Source organism: Manacus candei, unplaced genomic scaffold (assembly GCF_025592945.1).
Source record: "Manacus candei isolate 608988 ecotype Guabito, Panama unplaced genomic scaffold, ASM2559294v1 h1tg000048l, whole genome shotgun sequence".
Lineage (NCBI taxonomy): Eukaryota > Metazoa > Chordata > Aves > Passeriformes > Pipridae > Manacus > Manacus candei.
The window spans coordinates 6,417,697-6,434,754 of record NW_026138096.1 but is presented as its reverse complement, the minus strand read 5'-3'; the positions used below and the strand labels follow the sequence as shown (position 1 = coordinate 6,434,754).

Sequence of the window (17,058 nt, the reverse complement as noted above, 5' to 3'; positions counted from 1 at the left end):
ACTGATACATTGAACCCTCATAACTCAAGCTACTGAAAATATTGTAAAAATGTAGAAGAGAGAAGACAGATATACAGTACTGTGGGGTTCACTAGTTCACTATATTATGTAATATAATATATAATATAATATAATATAATATATTTCCTGGGCAACTATTATATATTATTGTTACTCTGGTTTGATCAGAAGTTTAACTGTAACTACTTCAGAGTTGTCTTTGTTTCCAAAGCAAGTGTTGTGGAAGAAGAAATGCTGGTAAGTTAAAAATGGAATTTTTTGGGGGGTGAAAATTTGTAGTTTGCTTCAGATCCAAGAATTGCAGTTTTTTAATGTTGGTAACTGGATGGTAAACTAATTGCAAAACAGATATTTTAGATGCAAAAACAATGTTGGCAAAGCTGTGTGGTTCCCATATTTGTTTTTTGTTGTATAATGACATGTTTTTTTCCCTTTCCTTTATAATTCTGTTTGCTCACTAGCTTAAATTGTTCTACCACAGCTGTTTATAAAGCAGAATTAATGGCAGCTGGATTGCTATTCTTATGCAGCACAATTTAATATTATCCTTTGGAATTATAGGCTTTGGTCTGATTTGAGATGTACGTATATACCTTAAAGAGAACTCAACTGAAATCCCAATCTGAGAATGTACTAATGTGAGTTAATCTGCAAAGAGGCATTTATAGGAAATAGGTCCTCTGATACATTTTGCTATGAGAAAATGAAAAGCAATTACATGTTTAGTAATTTCATTCAGCCTTTTCATGTGTATTGTAGTCTTCTAAAATTATTTTTAAAAATGGTCAGTTCTAGGATCTTTAAAATGTATGAAAAGTTAAAATAATTTGTGTGCTAGAAAGAAACTAGTGTGGAGAAAATAGCACTGAATGAATTGAAATAATGAAAAATGGTTTAATTTTTACATTTTAAACATAAAAGCTTTGAGAAAAGTGATTATAAAGTTATTGTCTGTGCAAAGATAGATCTGAATTCCTTGCAGTTGAGAAGATTTAGAGAAGAAAAGGAGCTGTAAAATACCAGTTCTTCACTGTAGAAATAGATCCATATGGAATAAAGGTCTTTAATTAACAAAAATAAGTATGGAATTTCTAGAACTTATTTGAAGTGGTACTTTTTGGCATTCTTGATATCACTTGATTTATATATTCCACAGTTTAATAGAGTGGAAAGAGAACACCACATAATTGTACTTTCCATATAGTTTCATTTCATACCTGCTAATATTTGTCATGAGAAATACTAACAATATTACTCTCTTTTTATTTTCTCTTAGTGATTCTATTTTGTTTTAAACCTCAGCCACCAATAACTTACTTTCCAGTCAGAAATCAGCTTATTCTTTTACTGTCCAAAAGTTTTTTCATAATTGTAATATAATTGGTTGCTCTAATATTATTTTTGAGATGGGTTGACCTGAGCTATAAGCAGTTTTAAAAATGTGTGGGCAGGCAATGTATTCAGAAAGCTTATTTCATGATTTCTTTTGCTTTTCTGATGATTCCTGATCAGAATTTTGATTGCTACTGATTATTGGTCTATACTGATTTAATGTTCCCAGCTAATGCCTACCTAATGTTCAAGATGATTTGGAGCCAGTTGTTATGTTGTCTGTAATTGTAATTTTCTCCATAGTTTCCCCTAGTGTACTAAGGTCTTTCTGTTCCTCTGCAGTTTCCAGCTAACAGGCTTCCAACTCATGTAAAATACTATTATCTAGTTATATTGAGAAAATGATCTTACTATTTAATCTGCATTAATAACATCAAAATTTATGTTGTTTTTTTTTTTTTTCTTGAGAAGGGATTAGGATGGTACTGAAGTGTAGATGGTCAGTGTTTTATGCCTAATATCCTTAGTATGGGAGACAAGCAATAAATTTCATTTACTTGGATGTTCAGCATGACAGCACAGTCTCTTTTCTGTGTCTTCTGGGAGTGCATAGAGATCTTACATGAAATTTTACATCATTCTTGATTGTATTATGGGTCAAACTGCCGTTCAAAATGCTACTGTAATGGTTAGAAGGCAGTGAAATGTGTCATTATCATCTGATTAGTAAAGAAGTATTCTTAGAAGTGATCAAATCTATTGACCACTAATGGTGAATAATAGCATTTGAATTCTTTCTCATACTGGTGTCCCCCAGCCAGCTGCCCTCAAAAAACCAAACCAAAACAAAAACCAGACCCAAAACCATTGCAGGATTTGCAGTGTATTAAAGCCTGTGGAAAAGCTGACAGTAAAGTTTGAATCATGCTAGACCTTTTTAATTAACCCTCTCCTACCTGATCCAGTTTTGGGAGGTGCTGTCTGTCCATGATGATGGCAGCAGTGCAGGGCAGCCTGAAGGGTGTTAGGTTGTTGTGGTTTTGCCCATAGCACATGGAGCCTTCTCTATCAGCTTGTACTCCAGGACTTACTACTTCTGTTCCTGTTATGGTCCAGGGATCTGGACCACAGCCCGTTCTTTTCCCAGTTCCCTCCCAGATTCCTCTCTCTCTTTCAGAATACGAGTTGCCCTGACCGAACATATCCCATATTTCAATCCATCCTGTTCTCAGGCCCCACAGACCCTCATTTTACAGGTCCTGCAAGTTTCACTGTCAGTTTTGGGTGGGGAGCAGGTGACGCTGATGGGATGGGTAAAAAAGGGGGGTCATGGCCCACAGACTGCTCTGCACTGCTGTAGTGGGGTGGTCCCTCAGCTAACAGGACCCATAGTCAGGAGAATGGGTGCTTAGGGATGGTAGTGGACAAGAGAGGAAGATACAGCGACATCTTCCAGAGCAGGATTTGAGACTTATAGTGACAGCAGAATAATATTTGCCTCAACTACTTTTTTTTTGGTATGTGTGATCCTTTCACTATTGAGATTTTGTGCACTGACTATATTGGCATCACTGTGGCATCCCTGTTTCCCATCCCTTTTCAAAAAGGTCTAAATTAGGAAACTTTCTTTCTGAAGTTTCAACCTGCATTTTTTATAAAGATGAACTGCTGATCCAGACTGACCCTTCTGCTGCTTAACAGCCGAGATTAAGTTTGGCAAGTTTTGAATATCTGCAGAAGTTTCAAATTATATGATCAGTGTATCTGAGTTCCAAACTGTTATGCATTTTACCATACAAAGTCATACAGTCAAACCTAAGCTTCAACAGCTGGAAATAGGAGTAGGACAAATTAAAATTTGATGATTTTATAGTTAGTATGATTAAGCTCTGTGACACATAGAATGTACCAAATTCTATATTAGTTGAGCTCCCTAAACTGAGACATTTTAAATGGTGGTTTTCCTTTTTTTTTTTTTTTTGGTTGTTTGCAATAGCATCTCATCTGTGAAGATAAGCAACCTCCTTTTGTTATGTGCTTTTAGAGGCAATTTTAATAAAAGTTAGTAGTCAATTGACACTTGTACAGATGCTCAAAGACTCAGAGAGTTTTTGTTAAAAATTTAATTCATTCGACTTTTTAGTATAGGGAGATGCTTACCTGGGGAGTTGTCTTTCTGGAGCAGGATGGCCAGCTGCTGGTAGTGATGGCTGTTTCTGTTGCAAGTATGGTTTAGATGGATTGTATAAAACTCCCCAAACTGTTGTTGTGGTGAACTTTTCTAATCCAACCAGCAAGCAGTTCAATGTGACCATTCTTGCATGTGCATGGTCCTTTTGTGTTCTCTTAAACAGTCAGGACAAAGAATAGTACACTTGTTCCACCTGAACAGGAGGAGGAATATTTTCTGTCAAAATTAGCACATACCAGTAATGACATTTTTGTCTTTGAGCTCTTAGAACTTTGTCCACGACATTCAATTACTTTCTTAAAATTTTTTGGTTGAACATTTAAAAATATAAAACTATTTCACTCATGTGCCTGTGAATCTTGTGAGATTAACTTTTGTTGTGAAGCAGTTTTGAAAGCATTTGAAATCATACTTTGTAAACATAGAAGTGCAGGCTTGTGAGTGTTTTTTTAACTTTTTAGATTAGCTTCCCTTCTTATATTTTATCTTTCCTTCTTGCTGCTCTTCCATAGACCAGCCAAAATCTCTGTCCCATAAGATTTAGCCCCTTTAGTTTCCTCTCAAGATCACAATCTGTAATGTGTTTTCAATGAAAATACTAAATTTGCTAGAAGCTGGCCTAAAGCCTCACAGTTTTTCTTTCTCCTTTTCCCCCCTTTCAGGATTCCTGTTGCCAGCTCACTCTATTCTGTCGTTGTCAGGGATGCCTGAACTCCTAACAAAAATCTCCCCCTTCCTTAGCCTCTTGTACTCCAAGAGCTGCCAGTGTCCTCTCCTCACAACCCCCTTCCTGCACCTTCAGCTTTAAAACTTGTTCCAGAGGAGAGGAATCTCATTGTTTTATTAGTAATATCCAGATACTTATTAGTAATACCCAGACAATAACTGTAGAGAGACACGAAGACTATTTAGTACAAAATGGAAATTTCAGGTTGTTACCTATGAGTTGTTACAACGTGATAGCAGTCGATAAGTGCATTTGCTGGAATGTGAAAGAGCATGATACAGCTCATGCCATAGCTGGGAATTTCTCTAAGAGGATTGAAGATGTTTTCTAAAGGTGTTTGGTTTCTTTGGGTTCTGAATAATTGATAAGGTTTCATCAACTTGCTTCTGTGCACTCAGGCTCCAGGTTAGAGTATCATATTGGCTAACATAGTTTCACCTTGTGTTTCTTTGGTAGTACCAGCTTAAAAGAGTTCCTGTCGTGCTCAGGCCGGAGTTGACAGGGAATATCATCAGTTGTGTTGGCATGACTGTCTGTGGATCTGCCTTAGAAATAGGATTATTTCATTTGATAAATTATAGTTTACTGTTAGTAGAGATGACAGGACAACCTGCTGCAATTTGTGAGCTTGCACAAGTGGTCAGAGGTACCTGAAGAGAGCATAGCCACTGAAAATCTTAAATGGAACTACTGCCTACCTTGTTTATCCATTAAAATTACTTTTAAGTGCTCATCCTTTTTCTTTCTGTCTTTAAATAATTAGAGTTCTGCAAGTCACCTTATATTGCATCATTTTTGTTCTTTCTCTCCATGTTTGCAGTCTATCGTAAGTCATGTGCTTCTTCTCTCCATCTTGCTCATACATAAATTACAACATTTTGCACTTCCCCATTTGTACTTTTCTTGTACACCTTTCTTGTTATCAGACAGAAACTCTTCTCCCTTGGGCACATTCACAAACTGCTGCTATATCAGTCCTCCTCTAGTTTTCAGTGCTTTTCTTGTCAAGTAGATTAAGAGGTAGCTCATCCATAGTGCCAAATAAGCAGGTTAAGCATTAAATTAAAAAAAAAACATTTAAAGGAAAAGAAAGGCTATAGTTTGGTTGGTGATTGATCATTATTTCTGAGGACTGTATTTGCATCTGCCATTTCCTGTTAGCCTAAGGAAAAGGGGTGATCTAGTCATATATTAAAAAAAAAAAATGCACAGACTCCATTCATTGTCCTTTTTCTCTTATGATTATACATTTAACTGGTATTCTAGTCCATACTAGTTCATAATTTTTACTTTTTTATAAGAGTAGAAAAAGAATGGATTTTTTTGGAGCATTTGTACTTTAATTCTTTTAATCCTTTGTTGTTTTTCCTCTCCATCTGCCAAAGCATAACAGGATAAAGGCTTTTAGAGATATATTCTTTTATACTTTCACCATGATAGATAGTGGTAGCAGGGTTGCAAGTATCTGTATTGCAGATAGGAGAGGGTGTGTTGGTGTAGCACATACTTTTCACTAATCAACTTGTTTTCACAAATTCTTGTGCTTTTTCTGTTGGCTTCCGGATTTCTGAAATTCCTAAAATGAAGACACTTAGTGAGGTGTCAGGTGGACTTCAGTTTCTAATTCTGTTCTGTGATAATATTTCTTAGATTTTCTTTAATATCTGGATATTTTTAGTTTTCTTTTATAGATTTAGCAACACAGTCTTTCTGGAAGAGAATCTTTAAGGTAGGATAATAAACAGTTCTAGGGCTTATAGGCAATCTGTACTTAAAAAAAAACCCAACCCTACAACCTTGCGTTCATGTAGCAAATTTCAGTGTTTTAGTTTGGCAGCTAACAGAGGATGAAACAGCATTTTTTCATAGAATGGTTTGGGTTGAAAGGGACCTTAAAAATCATCCAGTTCCAACCCCCCTGCCATGGGCAGGGACTCCTTCCACTAGACCAGGTTGCTTAAAGCCCCATCCAACCTGACCATTTTGTTGGTCATACAACAAGAGTGTATTGCTCTGAAATGTTTTTAGTTCATTTAGTGTTTTTTAATATCTGTTTAACAGTGTAATAAAGGCTTTTAGAAGTATGATAATTTCTTTATGGCTTACAGACTGCAAAATTTACATTAACATCAGTCACTGCATTAGCAATCTCTCTTGGCTCAAATACTGCAATTTCTTTAGCTGTGCTGATTTGTACATTCGAGTTTCAATGACTGTTTTCTCTTCAAGTCATGGATGCTATTATTTCCAGCTCTTCAGAGTCCCATGAAAAACATTTGTCAAAATGGTGGTATTTGCTTAAGTTACATGATTCTTTATTTACTTGTATGCATCTTTTTTAATTGATTTGCAGAAGGAGGTCTGCCTTCATAGTCTGAGCGTCTGGAATAGAGTCAAGAAAAGATGAAAAGGGAGACTTCCCAGGAAATTAAATACTTGTGAATTTGAGTCTCTTTTTTTCAGTAATGCCTTTGTTAATTTCCTAGATTATTAATTTGATTCTTCAGAGCAAGGAAGATATTTTTGTCAGTTGAAAACGTTTTCTTAATTGCAATTGTTATCCAGATGTGGGTTGAGGAAATGGTTAGCTTAGTGAATTTCTATATTTTGTAATAATTGCTTAAGCACTGTTTTATTCTCAGAGCCTCTTTTTTTTCCCTCCTGCTTTTATCTTTACTGTTCCATCCAGGGCTCAGTAGTGAGTTTTCTGTAACAATGTCAAAACCCATAAATAAAAACTTTGATTGGATACTAATTTACTTTCTTTTTTCTATTACCACACAATTTGCAAGTGGATTTTGTCCACTCTCCCTCTTTCTTTTTGTTATGCTTCTGCCCACAAATAGGTAAGCAGTGCTTACTTCCAAAATGGGGCATCTGATGATGATTAATCTTATCTAGAATCTGCTGCTCAGTGGAATCTAATTAGATTTGTCTTTAGGCACTTTGTTCCTCTTCCTTCAATTTGTAATGTTACTATTTCAAACTTTTTGAGTGTATATTCTCTAGGTGCCTGTCTTAATCTCCCTGAATCAAACATGGCAGTCTCTACTATTAAAACATATACTGGACAGTTTATGTTCTTTTTTGGGATGAAATAGAATGAAAAGTGAAAATGTATTCATTATTCAAAATAGATATGCCTGCTATTGATAGATTTTTTCCTTTTTTTCTCCCTTTCCCCACTTTTCTTTATGAAAGATGAAGTTCTCTGAGGGATGCATCTCAGAGAATGCATGTGCTCTCATTTGAAAAGCACGTGAAAGACCATTAAGCAGAATCCATACTGTGCAACTATTTCATTAGTTTCAAAATACCAGTTGTACTTGAACTAATGATATTGTTAATTTGCTGAGCTGTTTGTAGGCTGAGAGTTTCATCACTAATTCTCAGCTTAAAAATTTAAAAATTGCAGAACTAGTGTGGTCATACTGGACTAGTGGTGAAACCTGGTAGTTGTACACATATATTCATGTTGTTTTAACAGAAACATAGCCATACAGGAGGAACCATGTTAATGTTTGAGAGTTTGTGCAGCAATAGTAATGGATACTGCTGAATTTAGTCAGGGGTTAATGTGAAGTTCACTGTGTGACAGATTACTGCATTAGGCATAAACTCTATGTTTAGGAAATGCATAAGCTTTATCTTCAGGAAAGACTGGCATGACAAGTGTGAACCACCTCAGTAGTGCCTGCCTGGATGAACTGGTGATTTTAAAACTTGCTTAAAAAGATGCTCAAAAAACCCAGGAACTGTCCTCACTCCTGTGGGTGCTCTCTGTAGACATTTACAGAGAGCACCTTACCTGTCTTCACATTTAGCTGATCTTTTTAGCAGAAGCCATCTTAGCTTGTTTATACTGCACTTTTAAATTTTCTCTTATAAACCTTAAAGCTAATCTCCAGTTATGAGATTTCCAGTTTTCTTTGGCAGAACCTGCCCAATTTTCTTCTCAGCCAAAAAAAAACCCCAAACAAACAGAACACCAAAAAAACCCACAAAACAGCTAACCTTAGTAAATTGAAAATTGGAAGGGAAGGAGATTTTGTAGAAAAATTGATAACTTTTAATACTGAATAAAGTTGGACTCTCAAGCCTGTTGAAAGGATGAACTCTGTTACATACTTTGGATCCAGATTCCTGTATGTTGTGTTATGTCTTGACATTTCTATGAGCTTGTAAACAGGAACTGTTGTGAATACTGGTGATGGTCCAAGCCCAGTTGCTATAGAATAGTGCTGTCTCCGTGGGAATTAGCAAACAGGCAGACATCTTCTGTTGGGCACCTTTTATTGCAGTGAGGAGGCTGTATAATATTCTTGCTACCTTTCTCTGCTTTGTATGAGTGGTTGTTAGCATGAGATTATGAGGATGTGGTTGTTCTTTTGATTAATGTGACATATGTAGACTTTCCAATGATTGATCAAAGGGATATCAAAATATTTCAGAACTGAGAGCACAGAAACTTGCTCAAAGGAAGAAATGAACACAAATAGAAAATTTAATAAATATTACAAATCTGCCAAATAAGCAATTATAAAAGTACTAATATATACATTTTTAAGCTTACTGGAATGAAGAGAGATGCTGAAATGAAAGAGAATAAAATTTACTCTGATTTAAAATCTTTTATTTTCTAAAGCAAAAAAGCATCAGTAGACAGGGAGGAATTTTCTCCACAGTGAAAGGAATCCAAAATTTCAGGCATATAATCACAAGTTTTCATAATGTGGTGAGTTTATGTACATCTGCTTAGCACCAGTCACTGACTGTGTGCCTAATTTTAGGTTTAAGCTTACACTTTGCTGTTTGGCATAAACTTGATCTGTACATGCTGAGTAGCTTAACTGACATCTGGTGGCTTTTTAAGGATAAAGAGTATGATTATGTGGACAAGAGAAAACCATTAGATTTGATTACTGCAGCACCAATTGTAGTAATGGAACATCCAAGTGAGGTAGTCTCTTTCCTTAGAACAAAAGTTCCTGCATTTGGTACTGTGTGATTTAAGAAGTTGGACTTCACAGTAGCAAAGTTTTAAAAAAACCAAGAGTAGTGAAAGTAAGATTTTTAAAAATGTGGAGAAAGGTTCTAACAGAAGCTGGGTGACACAATTTCTAGGATGGTAATTTCCTATAGAAAAGCCAAATATCTTGTAATTGTAAATACTTTCCAGTTAAGACAGTACAGAGCTAGGATTGTCTTGCTTTTAATACTGACATCTAGAATGTGTACACTTAAGTGACCTAACTGACGTTTATACAGTAACTTAATGCTGAATGTTTAGGATATTTGACTTGAGACTGGAAAAGTCAACTTTAATGAATTTTAGTATGTGATTGTACAGGGGCATGGCAAGTGACCAACTTGTGTTGATTTTGTGGTCCTGTTACAGATCTTTGAATCCATCTCCTTAAAATTCAGATGCTGTCACTATGATCAGCAGTGTACTAAATTTAAAGAAGTAAAATAATAATATATGTTTTCTGTTTTGTTTAGGCTGCAAAATTTGGACATTCAGTGGGATTAAATCAGGCTCCTCCCCCGCGTTCTTCTGCTCGAAGATCATTTGGAAGATCCAAGCGATTTAGTATTACTCGCTCTCTGGATGACCTTGAGGTAAATAACTTCCACTTAGAACTTGGAAGTGATACTAAAGCTGTGTAAAGCAAAACAATATAGTTTTGCTGATCAAAACAGTTATAATATCTTAGAAATGGATGTATCATGACGTATAAAAGAATCAAATGTTCATCATATTCTGCCTTTTGCTTAGCTGATGAATTTTGACAGCAGTTGAGAAAATGGAATTCGTGATCATCGTGGTGATTTTGGGTCTTTCTCAGTGTAATATAGTGCTATTTCACATCTGGTATAATGTGAGCTGATGCCTGGGCCTCAGTGGCCAAACCATATTGATTTTGGTGAAAACAAGGAATGAAAAGCCCTCCTCCTGCTCTGCTGTAGGAACCACCTGTAGGAATATGGCTTCATAATATCTTCTAGTGTGCCTCCTCAGGAAAGCCTGACCTGGAGAGATTTTTCCCTTACCCCTTTATCATGCTTATCTGGAAGAAGGTTGGTGGTTGGGGAGAAACAAAAATATGTGCAGAGCTCTTGGCATAAGAGCCATGGAATACGCATTATACCACTCTTCATCACCGGAGGGAATGTGGCACACTGAGTCCTCTAAATGGGAAGGAGGTGTTTAAAAAGCATTTGAGATGGGAGGAGGAAAGGAGACACTCTTGAGTTTTCTGCTGTAGGAAAATGTAGGAAGAAAGGCATTTCACTGACTCTGAACTAAAGGAGAAGGGAGCTCAGTGCACTGGATTTTTAGGGAGCAGAATATATGGAGAAGCTTCTGGTGTGCTTAGGGAATGCAGGTAGGAACTCTACTTATTTCTCAGCTGTTTTAAAGTTTTTTTTGTTGTGGTCTATTTCTATCTTGTCTGAAGTGTCTTGTTTTAAAGTGTCTTGCTTTTTTTTTTCTTGTCATGAAAATGCTTTTTCATTTCTTTGCACTCATAACTTTAATACTGTAAGTGCGTAACTTAAACAAACACAGCAAGATCCTCTGAATAAAAGGGTTTGGGAACTATCCAGCTACATCTTTCTTAATCAAAAAATGGTGATTCTTCTAAATTGAAAAAGCTTGCTGCTATATATTACCAGTTTGAACAGAATTTCTGGTCGCAGTAAGAGAGAATCCTCTCAGAATATCAGAGTCTAGTGCTAGTTATTCACATGCAACAGGAAAAACAGTTCATTCCATGTTCTTCCACACTGAAATTTCATCCAGGCTTATGTGCACATCTCATATTTTGAGTGTTTTAAACACCAAGAATAAAATTTAATTTCTGTTGTTGGAGCTGTTTTACATTGCATAAATATTCATTAAAATAGGGACTTGGGACTTTCTGGTAATTTCAGAAAGATGTCATAGTTACTGGCCTAAAAAGTCCGTTTTTCCCTCATTATGTCTTAGTTGGTATTCATTAGTGTATGTAAATTGAGTAGCACCAACAGGAGGGATTAAGAATCTGTGTCCCAGCGTCTTAATTGTTACAGCAGTTACTTTGGATGGAGAAACTTACATTCTAGGTCACAATATGAATTGGACAAAGGAATAATCTGTATTAAAATCTATTTGGATGAATGCCCTTACTACATGTAGCTCCTTGGGTGTGGACTGGTCTCTGTCAATTACTTCTTTTCTTGCTCTGCATGCCATAAGAGAACGATATCCCAGCCACCAGGAGAAGCTTCATATGTCAAAGTAATATAGTGTTGAATTATTTTAATTTTGGTTCAGACTTTAACATTGCTACTGCAGCACTTGTCCCAAGGACTCTTAAACTAAATGTAGTAGAACACAATGTTGTTAGTGCATGTTTAGTTTATTTCAGGCCATCTATTTAGAGTTGCTGGAAGAGGAAATAACAATACCAGGAAATTCTTAGAGACTCCACCTTTGGAATAATGACCATGAACATATTGTATAGGCTACTTGCTTGCTTTTGTATTCTTCTCAATTAGCAGAATGGATAAGGTACTAATCCAAACATGAATTTCCAAAGTTAATGTGCTTCTCTGAGCTTGTGGCTCTGATTACTGCTGGCATCCAACTTAATCTTCTAAATTGAGCAGTGTAAGTAGATTCCATTGAGTTTCTTCTGTGGGCATTTGCTGAACACTCTTTATTGCTTACAGGTCTAAAGAATGCTGTATTTGGATTTTTTGTTTAAGTATAAACTTGCTCCTTTTGTCTTTGGAGCTGCCATGTGTGTGAAATACCAGCCATGAGTGTTGCTGTCTGCTGCCATAAGGTGGCGTGATTTCTTTGAAATGTGTTATTTATTTATTTCCAAAAGATCTGTCCAAGCATAGAACATATTTATAGAAACTTTAATAAATAAAAACGTGATTGCAGAAGAACATTTCATTTTTTCTTTTAAATTGTTATATTATGACTGGCTATGCATGCACGGACAATATTTGTATAAGGTTAGAATTAGGTAATGATATAGTTGCTCCTCCTTGAGCATTTTCCTCTTCCATGCAGAAGCTGTATTTTACATAGAAGAAAATAGACAAGTTTGTAGGATTAACATCTAGGTGCTGCTTTTACTCATACAACCTATACTCAAGATTATTTTAAATCTGCAGGGATCAAAATAGGATGAGAGTGCAAAATTAATGGTGCAGTTATGGTACAACTTTGGCAGGAAAAATGTCTCACAAAATATAAAATACACAATTTTATTTCTGAACTGTGGAAATTGTGCTGGTTCACACCAGGGCTGATTATGATTGTCCTGTAAGTTGGAACTGAATTAAGAAAATGAATGTGTCTAATATATGCCTTAGTTATGTTGTTTTCACAAAAAATGTATTTATAACTTTTTCTTTAGTAAATTACAAGAAACCTGGTTTTGTTAAGAACAGATTTCTCTTTTATGTAACAATGAATTTTCCTGTGTGAATAATTTGTCATTATGAAATAGTGTCCATTAACAACCACGTTAAAATTCTATGATTTGCACTAATTTTACTTTCTGGCACATTTCAGTTCCTATTTTCAAGGTGTAACTTGAGCTAAAGGGACCTTTATAATTACTTAGTATTTGAATTAATAAGAGGACATGATCCTATCTTTCTTCCCAGTTTTCTTCCCTGTAGGTAAATGCCACTGCTCTCATCCTCTTGCACAATTCTGTCCTGGCAGAGATGTTGTTTATAAGTTTATAAACACATTAAAGATGACTGTGTGAGACTGCAGAGAGTAGAACACTACCTATGGAAAAATTTACATTTAACAGAGTAATTCTTTAATTCATAAACAGTTTTGGAAACAGATTCCATAACACTTTCCACTGTAGCTCGTTCCATTGATCTTTTAATTTTTCTTGAAGTCTGTAAAAATGGGAGAACCTTGCAGTATTGTCTTGAAGTCAATTTAGGTTCCTCCTCACGAAGGAGACATTCAAAGCTGTTTCTTCCTGAAAATAATTTTGTTACTTGCACTTTTGGTATTTCTCTGTGGTTAAAAATAGGGCAGAGTAGTATAATGAGAGACGTAATCTCATAGAGAAACAAATGTCAGGCTCTTGGAGTATTGTTAAATAATCATTTAATGTAGAGATATTTTTAAAATTAAAGACAATTTAATTTTTTTAATCAAATATCAGAACAAAAAAAGATGACTGTTGCAACTTTTCTTTTTGTTCTCATCCTGTTTTGTAAACCTTAAAGTTATATCCTGTATGAAAAAGAACATTTGTAGAGTTTGGTAATGTTTTCAAAGTTGGAATGTATCATATATTCCTTTTAAAAGTCAGTGTGAGGACTTTTGTTAGAATGTTCCATCTTAATTATAACCATTAATAATGTAGTATTATTAGGTGTTATTATAGATAATAATGCTTGATTTTTTTTCCTGTTTTGTTAATTCCACTGAATCAACTATTTTTTTGCATTTCATCTGCTCATTGAAAGCATGCAACACATCTCTTTGATATGAGGTTTTTATACTAATGAATGACATGTCTCTGCTGGATATTAGCTTTGGCATCTGTGGGTGGCAAAACCCCCTAAATGCTCATTTGACTTAATAAGGAGTTTTTAAGTGGATACCTGTCTTTGGTTGACTGATTTAAATAATCAGACAAAGCTTACACAGGGAGATAATAGCTTATATTAGACCAACTAGCATGCTAGGAGAATCAGACAAGAAGAGCTAAACATGCCCAAAACTTTTCCCAACCTGTCAGATAATCTAATAAAAAGTATTAACTCTCCCTGCAGAGGTTGCTTTGCCGACATTCTGAGATCATCACTATGGCCAGTATAACTACATGATTTAAATCGAGGCCTCTTCAGCCTCAGCTTATAATAGTGAATTTAAAATTTGAAAAGAATGTATATTTTTGTCTTAGATTTCATAATTTTTTTTAAAACTATGATAACTTACCATGGGCTGCCAGTTCCACTGTGTACCACCTTTAAGTATTGTGTCTTTGGCATCATTTTGTCCTAATTTTTATCTGAGATAAAACCAACCAATGGACAGTTTTGCTGTCAGCTTTCATGAAGGTGGGGGAAAGGTGTGAAAGAGAAGATGTGAAATAACAGTGCATGCATGAGAAAATCTCCATTTTTGTATGTAAAAGGTAGTTGTGTATTTTTAGCATGCTAAGAATAGAGTTCATAAAGGGTTAATCCAGTCTCATATACGGATGTTCTGAAGTCTGAGTGTTAATACAGACCAGCCTCTGACACTGCTGTTTTGGAAGCCTCATGGATTTGTGCCCACAGTCCAGGCTCTTGCTTCTCTTTTCCCTTTGCTAGCACCAGGGGTCAGCTTGGGAAACAGTGCAAAGTGATTCCACAGTCCCTTGCTGTACCAGCACAAACCCTCTTGCTGCGCTATGATATAGAGCCTTAAATAGTGTAGATAAGTCATGACATTACACACTGATTTCTTTGCCTTGAATTACTGTAGCATATGTGGTCATGGAGCTGATCACTAAGACTTTGAAGGCATCCTGTGATTTCTGCCAGGCATTCTTCTGCTCTGTTCAGGCCTTTGGCTGTGACAGTCCTGGCTGGAGTTGTTTACCTGCTCGGCAGCACAGTGGCTGTACACCTGTGCTGGTGAGTGAAACACTGCCAGGACACAGGGGTGGGCAGGGAATTACAGTGTTTGTACTGTCACACTGTTAGTTGTCATTTATGTGGCTTCATCCTGGGCCAACTAATGTATTTGCTCAAATGATTTTGGACATGGTTTAGAAGTTAGCCTCACTAGCCAGCATCACTGTGCCCAGCAGTTTGGATACAAGCAGCTTGATGGACAGGAGATTGGGAGAACAACTTGGTGACACAGCCAGAAAGCACCATCTGTCTTTGGAACTACACAAGAGCTTATGGTGCTGTTTATTTGACTGGTACAAATACAGCCAGGTTACCATCATCTCATTCTGGATGTTGCCTGTGTTATCTCTTAGACATTTTTTTTCCTTGCTGTCATCATTCTCTGTATGTCTTAACAACATTCAACAGCATCATTTGGTTTCACGTTTTGTTCTTTAGACTGCTCTAGTAAGAGTTTCAGACTCTCAAGCATACTCTGGAGGATCATTTTCAGGCTTTTACTTTGGCATGTGGGATCTTATCAGGTACTTTAGTTACATCTGTTGTTACTCTCTGAAGAAGGAAACATCATATAGTAATATACATTTTATTTTTCTTCACAGGTTGTGCACTGGCACTACTGTTAAGCTTTTGCTGGTGTTTTATACCATATTGTAATTTTTAAAAGATTGCCACTATCTGCTCCTAAGTTCACATTTATAGACTTTTTCATGGAAAGTTCTTGTTCTCCTCACACGGTTTTATGAAGTATCTGACAAAGTCAGATATCTGACAAAGGTGGGTTGGTCAACAGATGAATACAGTTGTGTGTAACCTCTTTATCATGAATTTGAAATACTTACTTCTAGATACAATCCAGAATGTTAAATTGTGTGTTGTTTTTTTTTTTTCCCCAGACACTGAGAATAATGGGATCTATTTTCTGTTATTGTAATTGGTAACATTACCATCCTTTAGTAATTTTACTGTTTTCTCCTGCTTTTGGGTTATTTTCTTTATTTCAGATTTTGGAGAAATTTGCTATGTAAATTTGCACGTAAAAAGCAGAGTAGTCAGAGCATATGCTGAGAGCTGGATCTCATCTCTGCTTTCTTTGGTATTTTTTGGCAGTGCTTATCCCATGCTTTGGTGCTTGAGAAGAAACCAACAGTGTTGCCTAGGAGAGATTCCTTAGGGAATTTGGTCCCCATATGTGCAAAAGCAGTTGGCATTGTATGGGGAAATTTCTCTCTGAGGAAGCAATCAGTACATTGTTTGACTTGACTCTGCCACTCAAGTGCTGTCCAAGCCTTATTTCCTCTGGACTTGGCTCTCCAACACAAGCCAATTTCTGTCAAAGAACTAGACACACAAGATATGCTTTTAGGGACTAGATACAAACTTATATTCTGCATAAATAAATCTTGTAGTAGCCAGTACCTCCATTTTTAAGATGTGTGATGAAATGGGCACAGGTGAAATCATATCGTGTCAACATCTCTGATGCTGTCACATTTGTGGAACTGCAAGGATCAGCCAAGATGAGCAAGTTAATGTAACCACCTGAAGCTACAGAGAAGTCACATTCCTCAGTTCAGCAACATAAACTACTGGACTTTGGTTTTGGCTCTGTTCTTTTGGTTCTGGTTTCCTTGAGTAGTGACAAAACAGTCAGTTCTCACGCAAGTGGAACTCTTGGCAGGTGGCAATTTCTCAGGGCTGTCTTTCTCCCAAACCTTTGGTACCTTCTTTCAAAATTGGGCTTATTCTCTTTGAACTGAAACTTCCCTCTTCTGGGTCTAATTTGTGAGGCATGTGACATTAAGGCAAAATAATAGCTTACTGCACTGGGGTCTGTTTCTGAAATGCAGAATTATTTTCTGCTTAAGACTGGCCCTTGCCTCAGTTTCTTATGTTGCATTTGTTGATTCAAGGATATCTTTTTAAGGCTTCTCTCAAGAAGATGAGTAGTGGGGTGAAGTTACTGCAGGTAATAAGGACAAGAGCAGTCTCTGAATATGAGAGCAGGCTGCTTTTATAAGACTGAATGACTGGACAACAAAATTGCAGATGAAAATGTATGCAGATAAATGTAAAGCAATGCAAATGAGGCAAAATAGCCCTAGCTTCATATATCAAATGATATATA

The 17,058-nt window shown here is 36.2% G+C and overlaps 1 protein-coding gene across 7 annotated transcripts in view; it reads left to right on the top strand.

Annotated features, from left to right (window-relative positions):
- Positions 1-17,058, top strand: part of RGS12 (regulator of G protein signaling 12) — an 89,713-nt gene that overhangs the window by 13,423 nt on the left and 59,232 nt on the right. For 6 of the 7 annotated variants that reach the window (XM_051798302.1, XM_051798301.1, XM_051798303.1 and 3 more), the window contains exon 3: positions 9,774-9,893. In XM_051798302.1, the coding sequence (XP_051654262.1) occupies positions 9,774-9,893 (120 nt within the window). Of the gene's footprint in view, positions 1-9,773; positions 9,894-10,163; positions 10,661-17,058 lie in introns of those variants that run through there. The other variant, XM_051798310.1, reaches the window with a different exon arrangement.